General features: G+C 38.0%; 1 protein-coding gene across 1 annotated transcript in view; it reads right to left on the bottom strand.

Moving 5' to 3' along the window:
- Nucleotides 1–2,933: 2,933 nt before the first annotated feature.
- Nucleotides 2,934–15,284, bottom strand: part of GRM8 (glutamate metabotropic receptor 8) — a 381,588-nt gene continuing 369,237 nt past the window's right edge. The window contains exons 9-10 of the mRNA XM_086609724.1: nt 8,161–8,407; nt 2,934–2,983 (exon numbers count right to left, since the gene is read on the bottom strand). Coding sequence (XP_086465850.1) covers nt 2,934–2,983; nt 8,161–8,407 — 297 coding nt within the window. The remainder of the gene's footprint in view (nt 2,984–8,160; nt 8,408–15,284) is intronic.

The following is a 15,284-nucleotide window of genomic DNA, read 5'->3' as shown; positions in this document are numbered from 1 at the left end:
GGGGTCACAAAATTTAGGTCACATAACCTAGAAGTTAGGACTTATAGAGCTGATGCATAATCTATTACACAAATGGACTTAAAGTCACCTTAATACACAGTCTTGGAAGCAGAACTCACAAATCAGGTTGCTAGGAAAAATGTCTTTGGAACGGCTACTGTCTGTACATGAAAAAGTTTCTTAAGCTGAAGAGAAAGAGGTTGACATTTCATTCAGAAATAAAATGCATTGTTATTCCATAACTCTAGAAGGACACAAAAGAAGAATGAGCTTTTGATCATAGTTACAGGATATGCACCATTCTATGCAAAATGCATGAACTGCACATAGCTACTCTATAGAAGTCAGACCTGTAGACCAGTGCTCTTCTGTTGCATTTGAAAATGCCCAGATCATTCTGTAATTCATACTGTTTGCTCATTTATCTGATGAGTTATAATAATACCAGTGAGATTCATAGGCTTGATATACTTCATGTTTCAGACAGAATGACATCGAAAATGCACAGAAGAATTTGCATTCCATTTTTACCCTACTGCTCAACCAAAAAATGTGTATATTGATCTCAGTAAATCTGTTCAGAATACCATTTTCTTTGGACTACTGTGAAACTGGAAGATATTAATATATCATATACTAATCTTTATGTGCATATAAAATAGGTTTATGTGTTTATGAAATGTGTTTTAAAGGCAATTCTTATGTACTGCTTTTTCAAATGCATATTGTTATGTTATTATGTATAGAATCATAGAATGGCATAGGATGGAAGGGACCTTAGAGATCATCTAATCCAACCTCCCTGTCATGAGCAGGGACGCCTCTCAACTAGATCAGGCTACTGAGGGCTCCGTCCAACCTGGCCTTGAACACCTCAGATGTTATAGAAAAAATATTTGAAACTTTTTTGTTGTAGGTTGAAAAATATAACTTTTCAAAGAAAAACATTGGTTTTCAGATAAAACAGATTGTCTCTCTTTCTCTCTTAGGAAATCTGTCCTAGACGTGGAAGCCTGTCTTGTTAAAAAAGTGACCTAATCTATAAATTTTGACAAATAATCCTTAATTTGATGAGCTACTAGAAAACGAAAAAAAAAAGAACTAGAAATGTTTTTATGAAAATTTTTGCAGCTCTCATTGCATTAGCTGCATTACTTATGCTTAAAATTAAGCAGATATTAGCTTATAGGTTTGAGATTGATGTGCTCGTGGCGTGGTCAAAAAAGGAATTTTCACATAATATATCGCACACAATATCATACTATACCAAAACAATCATCAGTTAATAACTCAGGCATTTAAATGCTGGGAAAAGCTATGTTTTGTCAAATATTTTGAAAATACAAATTCACTGTCCTGCAGTTTGCTGACTGTGCTGGAGTTTAAATGTTGACATTGTAACGGAAAGAGATTAGTTTCAGATAATTCAACTTTCATTCATGTAATTTAGGACCTACCGCAGCTTCTTTAAGACACATCATAAAAATGGAGCTCCTTTGAGGAAAAAGCACAAGGAGCCATCCAGGCTAATTCAGGAGAACTAACATTTAATAATCAACTCATTGTGAAGACCCATTGACTTGACAAATGGCAAGTAGTGTATGGAGTGAAAAAGTCTTAATGTAACAAAGTAGAAAGGTCCCTAGCTGTCTTTTTAACCTTCTTTGGATGGGTTTATTAACATGATAGATATCTATATGAGTTTCTCTTTTTGTTTGCATAATAATTTCTAATGCACAAACAAACATTTGACATGGAAGTTAGAAGATATGAAAGTTGTAGATGGACATCTGTTTCTTTGATTTTTAAGTGTTAATAAGGCAATAGTACATATATCCACTAGGTTGCTGCTTTCCAAATTCTCCATTGATTTCTCTCCTGTTATTTCAAAGTCACCTTTATTGAGATAAGCATCTGCTACATTCCCCTGTCAGAGACAGGATACTAGGCTGAATAGGCTTTCAGCTTAATCCAGTCTAGCTGTCATAAAGTCTTACAAACTGTAAGTTCCAGAAATTAAAAGGAACAAAATTATTAGTGGAAGTTCAAAAATATAATACAATCATACAAAATATTTACCATCAGGACTCCTTCACTTTACAAACATATAAAATGCACTTACTTTGAGGGTGAGAAGAGGGGAGAAATTCTTCCATTAGAAAATATAGTCACAAAGCTTTGAACAAATAAATTCACACAGTGCAGACTACACACACACACACACACACATGCATGCAGGCATGCACATACATACACACACGCGCACACACACATGCTTAGAGTTTACACTGCTTTCTTCTGATGCCATGATTATTATTTTATTTGTACACCCGCCTTTACTGCACATTCTAAACAAACAATAGACAACAGTGCAAGGATTTTTTTTCCTTAAAACTGCAACAAAACAAGTCTCAACATTTGCAAAACATTCCTTTATTATTAGAAATAAATTATTTTGTATAAAAATTAGCATGCGTTGACCATTGCATTTATTTTAGCATAACCCAGGACTTAATTCAGTCAGCCGTCACAAGAAACAAATTCATCTTCTTTTACAAGTTGAACAATGTAGGACAGGAAAGGAAATTGTCACAATCACAAAAAAGTACTTACAAATATAACATCAGACATGATTTATTTTTCACCAGCATTTTTTTTTCACAAGCTAACATTTGTTTTCCTTTTGTGATTTACTTCCTTTTGTGAGTGAACAGTTCAGAAGCTTGACACTCTGTCTCTATGTTTTGAAACTGGACTTTTCCTTCCCTTGTCTCTTTTCGCCTTTTGCCTCTTGTTTAATCCTTGTTTTCTAGGAGACTGACTAGTGATTTGAATGTAGTCTACTGATATTTCCAAGATTGAGTTCTGGTGGTGGTAAAGTCTTTGTTTGCAAGATCCCATCCTGCAGGTCTTCCAGTGAATTTCATCCCTGCTCAGTTTGCCTGATTGCTGTAACTGACATAAGTTGTCTTGGTAGAGGAGGCTGTAAATCAAAAAATCAAAAACAAACAACAACAAAAAAAAACAAAGTTCAGGATTTTTAGATTCAAGAGAGGAGAAAAAAACACCACATATTTAGCGTTTGAACTTGGACAGTGTTCAAGTATATTTCCAAATAACATGGCCCATGTTCATGGAATAAAGCAAGAAAGTTTAAGCATGTATAGAAGCACTGAGTAGGCTGGATCTCAAGCTCTGTGTTCTTGAGGATAACATATTCAGTTTATGACATGGGGTCAAGCAGAGGTCAAGAGAGAGGAACAATGAGTGGTTTTAACATACTCATAACAGAATTTCAACATACTATTTGTCTGGTATTATTTTGGTTGATTTCTGTATGGACATTTTTTTAATTTAGAGCTTGGATTTTTCTCTTTTCTACTGATTGAAGACAACTTTGCAATTGGTGGTGGGTTGTCCATCTAGAAGGAAGTTTATGCTCCTTGAAAGGAGCAAAGCCTAATATGGGAAGCATCTCTTCAAGTTAGTGAAACTGAGTAGCTAGTGCCTATAACACATATTCTCTGGCGGGCCTTCAGTCATGAAGTATCTGCATATAAATGAGCTAGCAGAAACACTTATGAGAGCCTAGGCTGTATTTTAGAGCTGCCATGCTATATTATGGTCTCCTTATGTTGATGGTAAGCTGATCATTTCTTCCTTTGAGCAAAGCCAATATCCCTTGTTCAGAATCACGCAATATGTTGAAAAAGTTAAACACCTTTACTCTTGTAAAAGTGAATAACTGAATCTTATGTGGAAGTTTGTATCAGCTTCTAGCCCTTATATCTTATCCATTTGTTGTAAAAAATACGTCCCAAGTCTCCATTGTTGTGTTAATGTAGTTGAGGGAAGTGGGAAGTGGTGACATCAGGTCTCACGGGTAGCTCCATAAATTTAAACCAATTGAGTACATGGCAAATCAGACTGCTGGCGAACTGAGTCTCTTTTTTGTCTCTATAATAAGGTCTGTGTCACACTGCGTAACGAAGAATTTGGCTTCCCAAATGTATTTTATATTCCATCTGCTACAGACATTTTCCACTTATGATAGTGAAGACTGCAGCTGGCAGGATGAAAATAGTTTGATGGCACAAAAGTTTTCTAGTCTATAGATTCAAAGATCTTTATTCTATTCCCATACCTTCATTCCTTCCTTCAATTTCTTTTTTTCTATATAGAATCTGGTAGACAGGAAAAGAATTCTTCGTACTAACTCCTGAATCCAGCATGACAATCCAATGATTTGAGAAGAACAGACTACAGAAACCAATAAATGACAGCTTCTCTCTCTTGCACCAAAGATCAGACTAAATCAAAGATCACTAAAATTGCTGCAAAATAATACCAGGTAGTATAAATAACTAAGTTCACTGCTTGCTTTTTCTTCGTGTTTTCTTCACATTTCTGAGCAATTTGATTCTATTGCATTTGTCATTTTGTAAGACACAACAGAACCAGACCATTAGAATTCACATCACTATAATTTTTGTTCCCTAAGAACGTATAAATAAGAATGAATAATCAAAAGGAAACTGCAAAACCTAGTATTTCTTTCTTCCACTTGTACAGATAGCTCCTGTATCTGAAAGAGTTCATTCATGAAAGTATTGCTTTTGGCACACTAAGCAAGTCTTTCACATAATCGATCACAGTATTCCAGCACCAACATGAAATAGCTTTATTTTCATCTATTGGGACACTTGAAGCAAATATAGCCTCATTTACATCTTTCGGATCTTTCAGATGGGATGTACTGCTCCCATCTGAACTCTCCCATGCTGCCACAGCTGGATTTCTGGCAGGATTCTATTTTTCCTTTGGCCTGTTAAGTTCCTTCTGAAAATAATGCAGGACTGCTGAAATGGCACCAAGTTCCTTAGAGCATAAAAGGATTTTGTTCCCAGCTAAGAAATAACAAATAAATGCACATCTGCAAACTCTGCACTCTTGGGAACAAAAGGACGGAGGGAGTAGAGCTTTTTTTTTTTTTCCCCTCACCCTGAAAATAGGCTCAAATATGTGATCAGGTTAAGCTAGCTTACCACATTACCATGTATCAGCTGAGTTCTACGATAACTTTTCATGTGTATGTTTTTAGCCCACAGCAATGTAACATAATCGGATTTATCGCAACTCAGTAAGCTGAATTACGTGAGGACATTTGCAAGAAGCTCAAAATACAAAAATAAGTAGTTACTACAACTCAGCTGATTTGAAGCAACTTCTTAATTTGCCGTAACTTTGTTGTATATCTGAGACTTAAATAGTTTTGACAGAATTAATCTAGGATTGATCAAGAAACAAAAATTTTCCTATTGAGTTCTGAGTGTTCTTACTTTAAAAAAACGATAGCACAGGAAGCTAGTGTAGATAGTAGTTTGAAATGTATTAAATCTAATCACATCTCCAAACAATGTTTTTTCACTTGATAAATACGGCAAGTGTCTTTATAGTTCACTGTAATAAGCCTACAGTTCCTGTTTGGAGATCAGAAAGCTTCAGCAGCTGGTGTCCTGCTCTTTAAGACTGTTAGCATTTCATAGTAATAACATGAACCGCATTTGGCAAGAATAGATGGCCAGAAAAAGTAACAGACTTGGCTCAAAATATTTATGGGAATGAACACTCTTTTCTAGCTCCAGTTACTACATTGTTGTTGGAATGAGACAAAAAGAAAAAGAATAAAATAAAAGAGGATCTAAAGCAATTTAGAAGGATTACTGTGATCTGACCTATATGCATTTAAAGTACTTGTCATTGTTATGCCTTCTGTAATTGCATCTGGATATTTTTTTTCATCCTATTTCCCAGATACAATTTGTTTTCTACTGAATATGAATGTATTTCCACAAAAAAAACATTATTATATTCATGCAGAGGACAACATGGAATAAAATCTGTTGCATGGAACAGGACAAGTCAGACAGAGTAGATTTCTCTCTGGAGAGGAAGCAAAAGGAATCACCTGATCATCTCCTTTTATTTCTCACCTAGTTATGAGCTTTATCACTACCACTATTTGTGCTTGGGAAATGGTGGGAAACACTTACTAACCACTTCTGGTATGCTAGGAATAGTCTGATTTTTTGCAATCAGCTTTGTATACTATCACTGAAAAGAAAGATCTACCTCAGATGGAGTCAGTGCAAGAAGAAATTTTGCAATGTTGAGAGGTTGTTATAATTAACCTAGTGCAAAGGACTTATGTGGCATTATGCACTGATAATTTACAGGAACCTCCAAAAGTTTTGACAATAACTATTTTGGCAGAAAAAAGGGAAGCTGATCAAATCCAAATGGTAAAGAACAATTTTGGGCAAGAGAGAAACCCATCTTGCAGCCAAGAGCTCAGTTATACAGGAACAGCTCTCTGGAACACAAATTAGTTGACTCTGAATTTAAGCATTATGATGCCTGGATCAAAGCCTAGCCAGGATATACTCCTAGCGAGCTCCAAATTATATAGATGTGCTACTGTTAAAATCATGTTTAGAGCACAGTAAATAACATTACCCTGCATACATCACACTACTGGAGAAGGAAGTTTGCTTCCAATAGCAGCTGTTTCCATGAATTATGCATAATCATAGTTTAAGAAATACCAGACACAGCATTTCTTAATTAGGTATGGTAGATAAACATCGGATATCCAAGACTTTCTTATTAACACACTTTCTCACCCTACCGTAGAATCTCTCCTTTGACCTTTCCTCAGAAGCTTATAATTTTGCAAACTCAGCAAAATCCACCTCTCTTTCCCTGCTGAATTTTCTGTTGATGACTTCTGAAGATTTCAGAAATTATTGACTTCTTCATATTTTGATACTATTATTTGATCTACAAGGAATTTCATTGCCTTTCTCCTTTTGTCCTTTGTTATATGTCATAATTTGAAGTTGTATAAACCCATAGCTCAGTCTAGTAGATTTACACATTTTGAAGGGCCATGAGTTTTTCAAGTGAATTGGTTTGCACTCTGTATTCTCCATGCATCAGCAATTATAGTCTGGTAAACCTACAGACTATTTTTATATGGTCTTTAATCTGGAAAACTCTGATTGAATTGAGTGAAGAGTAGCATTTTTCTGAAACAAGTAGAAGATTTTTCTTTAAACTTGGTAGTAATTTGTCTGAATGTGTTCAAGCAAAATAATACTGTTCAATCTCCTGTCAACATCATCAAAAAGTAATAAAAATTTAAAAAACCCACCTCATTTGTAGTGAAATGACTGAAAAAAATCATCTTTAACTATAACAGCTGCTCTCCATCCCATGTGACCTCTAACTCCTCGATAGAAACTGATTCTCCTCTACTACTAAGCTCTGGGGATAAAGTTACTGGCTGTACTCATATTTGATTATTATTATTATTATTATTAAGTCCAGTTTATGAGACTGTATGTCATGTAGTGAAATAGAAGCTCTAACCTCTGTTATCTTCTATACCAGAGCAATTTAGAGATGTGACAAGATTCAAGAACTTTTCTGACATGGGAAATATCTTTTTCCCATCACTAACCCATTACATATCAGAGCATGTAATGATTAAGCTGTAAATGAATTACCACAATTTTGTACCAAGATGAGTAAGACCACAAGAAAAACTTGATGGGAAGTGTTGGGAAGTGTTAGTACTCATGAGCTGTGATAAATGAACAAGTCAACAAATATTAAGTCAAGGTGGAAAGGTAAAAAACATTATTTTTCACTTCCATATCTAACTGCAAAATAAAATCAATGTTAATTGTTTTCATTATTTTTTTTTCCAACAGCCTTTGAGTTTTGAATTTACAATGATGACCATAAATACACCTCATGAACTGTCAGGACATACCACAACTGGCACAGCAATGCACAACACATCAAATTAGCACTAACTAAACCAGATCATTTTAAAAAGATGTGGTTTTCCAAAATCTGCTTGTGCTTTATTTTTTTTTTTTTTAACTAGCCTCCTGTAAAAAACAATTTTTTTGAAACAACTCTAGGCATTCCTGCATTCAGCAGTACACGAATTCTGACACATCTCTGGATTCATGCAGAACAAACAACAAAAAGAATAAAGTTTATTATTAAAAGAAAGTGCATTCTTGTGAACGTACATCTATTAGGAAGTGCTGCCACTCTTGACCATGGGAAAGTCTACAGATGACTTACTGTTGGTTTCAAGACTTTCACACAGTTCAGTTTTGACCTCGCCATTTGGTCTGTCATTTCCTTTTTGGGTCAGTTTGCTTTGCATTGTGGCAGCTGTCACTACCGCCTTGAAGCTCCGTTTCCGTTTTTGAACATTCTGCTCTGGATGAAAAATGATAATATAAACCTTGGGCATGTAGAGCATGCCCAGAGACACAGAAGCACTTAAACTCATGGAGACAGTAAGTGTTGTTGTCTGGATGTACATCTGGGAAAGGAAAGAAACAACAGCATAAAAATCATTGTTATATTGATTTAATATAAGAAAGAAAATATAGTCATTAACTTCAATATACTAGGTGGAAAGGGAACCAATAACATTTCCTTTTCTGTACATAATCAGAAGGACTCTTGACTTTGGTTGCCTTGAATTATAGTCAAGTATGGCTGTTTCATGTTGTTCTTTCTAACCTTAAGTGTAGATGGTAGAAACAGCCTAATATTTATTGAACTTCATTCTCATAAAAGTAATCAAGATGCTGTAGCAACCACATTTTCAGAAAATAAACAAATATATGTGTACAGGAAAAGAGGAGTGACAATAGGAATAGCCTTGTATCATCTACTTTAGTACACAGAAGCCTCTACAACAATAGTACACATGATGATTCAGTAGTGAGTGCAGCATGGTTCAACCAGTAGCCGGCGTAAATCAGAATCTAATGAAATCTTTGATTTTCTCTTTGAGTTTCAAGCTTGGAAAAAAATATTAGTTCTCCACAGTGAAGCCTGAATATTCTTGGGTTTGTTGGGGATTTTCTTGTTTGTTTTTAACATTTTCACCTTACTGTTGAATTCTAGCCATAATACTCTGTTGGCACACAATAAACATATTGATATGTCACAGTCCTAACTGAGAAATCAGAAAATTGGGGAACCATGAAATCAGAAAGTCCTCTATAGATAGACAGATACAAAGAAAAAATGTGGCATTTCTGAGTAAGTAATTGTTCATTATTACCTACAAAAATAAAGCAATTCTGGTCTTCCATAGTCCTATACAAGAAATTGACAATGATCACTCCATAAGAACAAAAGAGAGAAGTTGCTATTTGGAGAAGTATTCAGATAGGATACTGGAAAAACTAGTTGTAGTTCTACTCAACTGTTTTTTTCTTAGGAAATTATATTTTATTAAACATTTTATGAGACAACAGTTTTACTTTAGAGTTCTGTATGGTTTCCTAAACTGAGTAGGAAATCTCTCAGTAATCATGTTGTTATACTGAAAAAGATACTGAAGTAAAACCTGTTCATTGCCTTGGCAGAGGATTCACTGACATTGTTGTCAGGCATGATTTTAAGCACTGGCCAACACTATCACATTAACCTGGAGATAAGGTAGTAAGTCTGTCTGCAATGTCAGCTTCAGATCATCTGTTTTTATTAAGTGCCATTGGGTAACTTGGCCCTTGGCAGAAGAGTAGAGGTATAGTAAACTGGTGTGCTGTCACTATTATAGTTGAGCATTTTATAATGTCTTTCAGGTTACAAAGTTTTTCCATTAGATACTTTCTCCTTAGAGATCACAAATAAACTGTGCTCTCACTTAAAGCAATGGAGAAATGTGACAAATGCATTTTAGAAGTGTGGAATCTTGCTCTGAACCACCTTGCAAAGCATCCACATAATTGTAAAAAAAACCTGCCAAATATTACCATAAAATGAGGGATAGTCCAATCTACTCTTGAAGAAAAGACTGACAATGCTTCAAAATTTGTAAGCTGAACCTGTTTTCAGTGTCAGCACTAAACTGAAAAGACAATCAGAATTTCCTATTGTGCTCAGGAAAGTTGGAGGAGCAACATCTTCCTTCGTTTCAATAATACATCAAGACAATATGTCAGGAAATATACCCAATACAGTCTTTTCTCACACCAGTGAAATAATTCCATTCCTTTCAGTCTCCAAAATGACAGTGGTGTGCCTGAAAGCAGAGCTTAACCTACATTTTGCATGAACACTTCTAATGAAAACCTCATACGGTTACACTAATAAGCAGTTGTTGTCAGACTTCTGTGGAAGGATCTCTGGGCAGATGCATGTTCATATGCAAACAGCACCAATGACATATCCGTTTCTCTCTGAACCAAATTGGCTGATCTCCAATTAAACTAGTACAGCAGTGACTTTTAGGGTTAAGCATTGCATTACGTGGTGTCTAAAAGCAAAAGTATTTTGGTTCCTAAAGATGCATATATTTCTTTTGAAGCTTTACAATTTTTTAAAATCCAGCTCATGACAGTTAAGTGGTTAGCTGAGCCTTACCTGCTGAGTCGGAAACAATGCCTGGCACTTAAATATATATTTTTAAGTTCTTATCAAGTACCCAAGCTGTAAGGCTCATCTTTCTCTCATGGTTCATTATAAGAGTGAGTCGATAAAAAATGATAAAGAACTTCTGGATGTTATAGGATAAAATACATAAATTCAAGTAATAGTACTAGTCATATTAGCAACAAATACATGCATTATGGTAGATCTGAATGATCTTTTTTTTTGTGGTAAGAAGTCTCACAGTGCCAAGCTCTTACAAATATTAAAGAGAAACTACGTCTGCCTGAAGGTTTACATTCAAGTAAGTTCATAAGTGAATTGTCTCTAAATCTGATCATGCTTTCACTGAAATAATAAGAGCCCATAAATTTCAATGCACTTAGTGCAGGTATTTTGCATGAGCTATACCATTACATCTAAGGTATTTTCTGGTTTTTGATTGATTTGATTTGATTGAAATTACCAGTACAACAGTCTATTTAAAAAAAAATCCAAATCACAGATAGTTTCACATTGCAGATTACAGTTCATATGCAGCAGGATTTATTTCTAATGACTGCTGTGTTTTTGCACCAGCCACTACAATTATTTTAACATTAAAACTAGAGTGAGTTGGGAATATTCTGACAGAACAGTTTCCAAACAGTGAATACAGTCTCAGCCTCAGCGATCCTGTTTTGCATGGATCATCCTTACCACTTACTCTTTAATGAAGCTAATGAGAAAGGGCTTTAAGAAACTTGCTAGACCTTGAGAGGAAGGCTTTGAACATACACTTACAAGTACACATTGTGTTCAGTGTGTACATCAGTCTGACTCCATACACTATTGTAATTGCATACTTAGCTGGAGACTGGTTGTCAATGACAGCCTGAGTCTGATTCCTTTTCCTATTAGAACCATAGAATCATAGAATAGTTTGGATTGGAACGGACCTTTAAAGGTCATCTAGTTCAACCTCCTCTGCAATGAGCAAGGACATCTTCAACTAGATCAAGTTGCTCAAATACCCATCTAACCTGACCTTGAACGTTTCCGGGGATGAGACATCTACCACTTCTCTGAGCAAACTGCTCCAGTGTTTCACCATCCTCATGGTAAAAAATTTCTTCCTTATATTTAGTTCAAATCTACCATCTTTTAATTTAAAACAATTATCCATTGTTCTGTTGCAACAGGCCCTACTTCTTTTTAAATGGTCATTTGCAGGCTTAGAGTCTGTTTACAAGACAGGAACATCCCTTGCATCTAATCCTTCCCATCTTTGAGATCTGTCTTCCTGCAGCCTGATGAAGCACAAGTCTAGCAAACAGGATGCCACACACTTGGTTTGACTTTTGTCTGACTCTTATCTTGTTTTATCCCTGACAAGAGGACAATGATGTTTTATGACTGTGCATTCTGAATACTTTTATTATTCTGGGAACATAACTACCTGTAACTTTTACAGAATTAGCTGCTCTAAAAATCAAGGAGCAACAAAAGTAGTTCAGTTAATAAGACATGAGGTCTGAATCATTTTTCATGTGTCTCACAGTGGTAGCTCACTCTAAGTTACAGGAGAATAAAGGTCCCTTTCTCACAACAATTCATGGTTACACAGAAATGAATTTCAGCACTCTTCACACTAAAATCCCTTCTGAACTACAAACTTTTTGTTCGATAAATCCTTTCACAAATGTAACAAAGACTGTTATATCTGTTCTCCTTGTTCTTGACAGTCAGAAGATGTAAGTCGGAAAACTAAAATCATGGTAACACACACTCAAAAAAAAAAGCTAATATTTATACTGTGGGAAAAACTTTAGTCCGAAATACCTTCCTGTCTCCATCTCACACACCAGCCACACATCAGAACTCACATGGGACTTCTTATGTACTGTTTTCCACACCCACAATTTACAAAGGAACCCTCACAGCAGACTCTGTCTCATGTAAATTATCTAGACTCCCACTCAGACATGTGATCTGTCTATCCCACACATGACCTGGACCCTTTTCCCGTCAGAAGAATCGTACAAGGTTGGTAATATAGCCTCTGACTGCCTCAACAGCTAAAATAGATAATGGCTGTGCAGATATTTAGGGATTTTCTATCTTTTACCATTGATTCTAGGACTATATGTCTACTTCTTTCTACTTTGAAATTTAAAATGTGACATGGGAAATATTAGGGCACTGAAAAAGGATATTTTAGAAAAACACAGATACTCTGCTAGCCTCTCCAGAAGGATACAGGTGACCTGGTTACTGAGGATGTGGAGAAGGCTGAAATATTCAACAACTTTTTTGCCTCAATCTTCACTGGCAACCACTCGAAGCACAACACCCAAATCACAGAGGATGTTGGCTGGGTCTGTGAGAGTGAAGAACCACCCAGGATAGGAGCAGATCAGGTCCGGGAACACCTAGAGAACCTGAAGGTGCACAAGTCCATGGGACCTGATTAGATACATCCATGGATCCTGAAGGAACTGGCGGCTGAAGTTGCTAGGCCATCATATTTGAGAGGTCCTGGTAGTCTGGTGAGGTTCCTACAGATTGGAAAAGGGCAAACATAACCCCCATCTTTTAAAAAGGGACCAAGGACAACCTGGGAAACTACAGACCAGTCAGCCTTACCTCTGTGCCAGGTAAAATCATGGAACAGATTCTCCTGGCAGCTGTACTAAGGTACATAAAAAATAACCAAGTGGTTGGTGAGAGCCAACATGGCTTCACTAGGGGCAAGTCGTGCCTGACTAATTTAGTGGCCTTCTACGACAAAGCTACAGCACTGTTTGACGTGGGTAAAGCAACGGATGTCATTTTCCTGGAATTGTGCAAGGCGTTTGACACTGTCCCACATGACATCCTTGTCTCTAAAATGGAGAGACATGGATTTGACTGATGGACCACCCGGTGGATAAAGAACTGGCTGGATGGTCACACTCAAAGAGTTGTGGTCGATGGCTCAATGTCCACATGGAGACCAGTGTCAAGCGGTGTCCCTCAGGGGTCTGTTCTGGGTCCAGTCTTGTGGAGAAACCTTTTGGCTGCTGCAGCATCCTGTGAAAGTTCTTTCCCTATGCAGGCTAACTAAGAAACACCTGTAGCTCGTTACACTGGGAAAGTTACCTTGAAACAGGTGCTGTAGCATTCAGCCAATCACTCTGGGAGATGGATGGTCAAGTGACCAATAGCCTTGACCCATCTAGCAAACCATGTGACTCCTGACTATTTAAGGCGGGGCGTTTACTCCTAAGGGTGAGGCATTTCCTCCTGAGTCTTGGAGGAGTGTGGGCCTTCCTTAGAGTAAAGCCTGAAGCCTTTGCATTAGAGCATTGGTCTACTTGGAGCCACCTGAAGCCTTCCAGCTGTGACAACTGGTGACCCTGACGTGATCCAGCCACAACTAAGATCTGAAGGTACGTGCTTCCGTACACGGGGCTCCAAGGGATGAACTGCAAATTAGAATGATGGGACAAAGCTCCACAAAAGAAAGCATGATGTTCTCCATTCTCAAACCTGCAATGACAATCGCAGGTGCCAAAATAAGTGATGAAGCTCTCTGTGAGCTGTTAGATTGGGCGGCAGAGCATGAATGCCTGACCGACCTCAACACCCCCTTTAGCTCAGAAGCGTGGAAGCAGCTAGGGGATAAGCTAATCTATGAAACAGTATTTGGACGAAAGAACCTGACTGGTCTGCTACGTATTTGGGGAACTGTATATGATGTAATGCAGACATGGACGGTAGAAAGGAAGGAAAAAGTATTGCCAGATTCTGATGAATCCACAAGTGAAGTTTCTGAAGGGGACGATGAATTATCTGAAAGGGGACTGACCACGGGTAGTGCACCAGTTGTGCCCCCGCTGTCCTCAGATATGGAGAAAGTTGTGGGGACTGCACAGAAGCTTTACCCCTCCCTGCGAGATTATGTCCAACCCAAGTGTCCTCCTTGTGATTTTTTGTGGGAATACTCCTCCGGACAAGACAAAGCATCGGAGCGTCCCCCACCCTTTGCCCCAACAGCCTCCCCTTCTTCTGCATCTCAACCGGCTACTTCAGCCATTACAGCAGAACATGTTCTTCCTACTGCTCTGCCATTGGCCCCTCAACCAGACCAGGCACCACAAGGACAGTTCCCGGGCATGGCACCCTGGTTTACCGCAACTTCATGTCCTGCAGCATCACCCATAGTGCCCGGCTATCTGCCACGGGCACAAATGGAGCAACCCCGAACAACGCATTTCATAATACAGCAGGTTATGGCAGGCTTGCAAGGAATGTCGCAACAACTAACGGCATTGATGGAAATGTTGCGGCAGGTTACTGCTGCCGAATCTGTACCGGGACAACCTGGGCTGGCCGTGCCAACCGGCCCAGCAACGACCCCGGAAGTGGCGCCAAGTATGCCACTGACAACAGCAGTGGCACCTTCACAGACAGTGGTGCCGACACAAGTTTCTGCAACCCAGACTGCATCTCCATGGACTGTTCCACAACCGGCCACAGCCTCTGCCTTTACACGACCTGTTGGCCCAGCGTCTGCATCCTGTCAGAAGCCAATGGACACACCCCTGCCTGATAATGTTTCATCACTGCAGGAAGCCGTGGCGACAGTCAGACAACAACAAACATGGCCAGCCCACAACCGTCCCTGGACGCTTCCCGAATGCAAGGTGACTGTGCGTCCAAAAAATTCAAAACGGTTCTGGGAAGAAGTCAAGAGGCGGGCTCTGGAAGCTGGTGACTGGGATCTAATAGAAAAAGTTGGGTTGCCTGAAAAGGGGTCTGAGCAGATTGTTCAGGGAAGTAATGAACGA

Source organism: Tauraco erythrolophus, chromosome 4, assembly GCF_009769465.1.
Source record: "Tauraco erythrolophus isolate bTauEry1 chromosome 4, bTauEry1.pri, whole genome shotgun sequence".
Classification (NCBI taxonomy): Eukaryota; Metazoa; Chordata; class Aves; order Musophagiformes; family Musophagidae; genus Tauraco; species Tauraco erythrolophus.
This window is presented reverse-complemented; position numbering and strand designations above follow the sequence as displayed.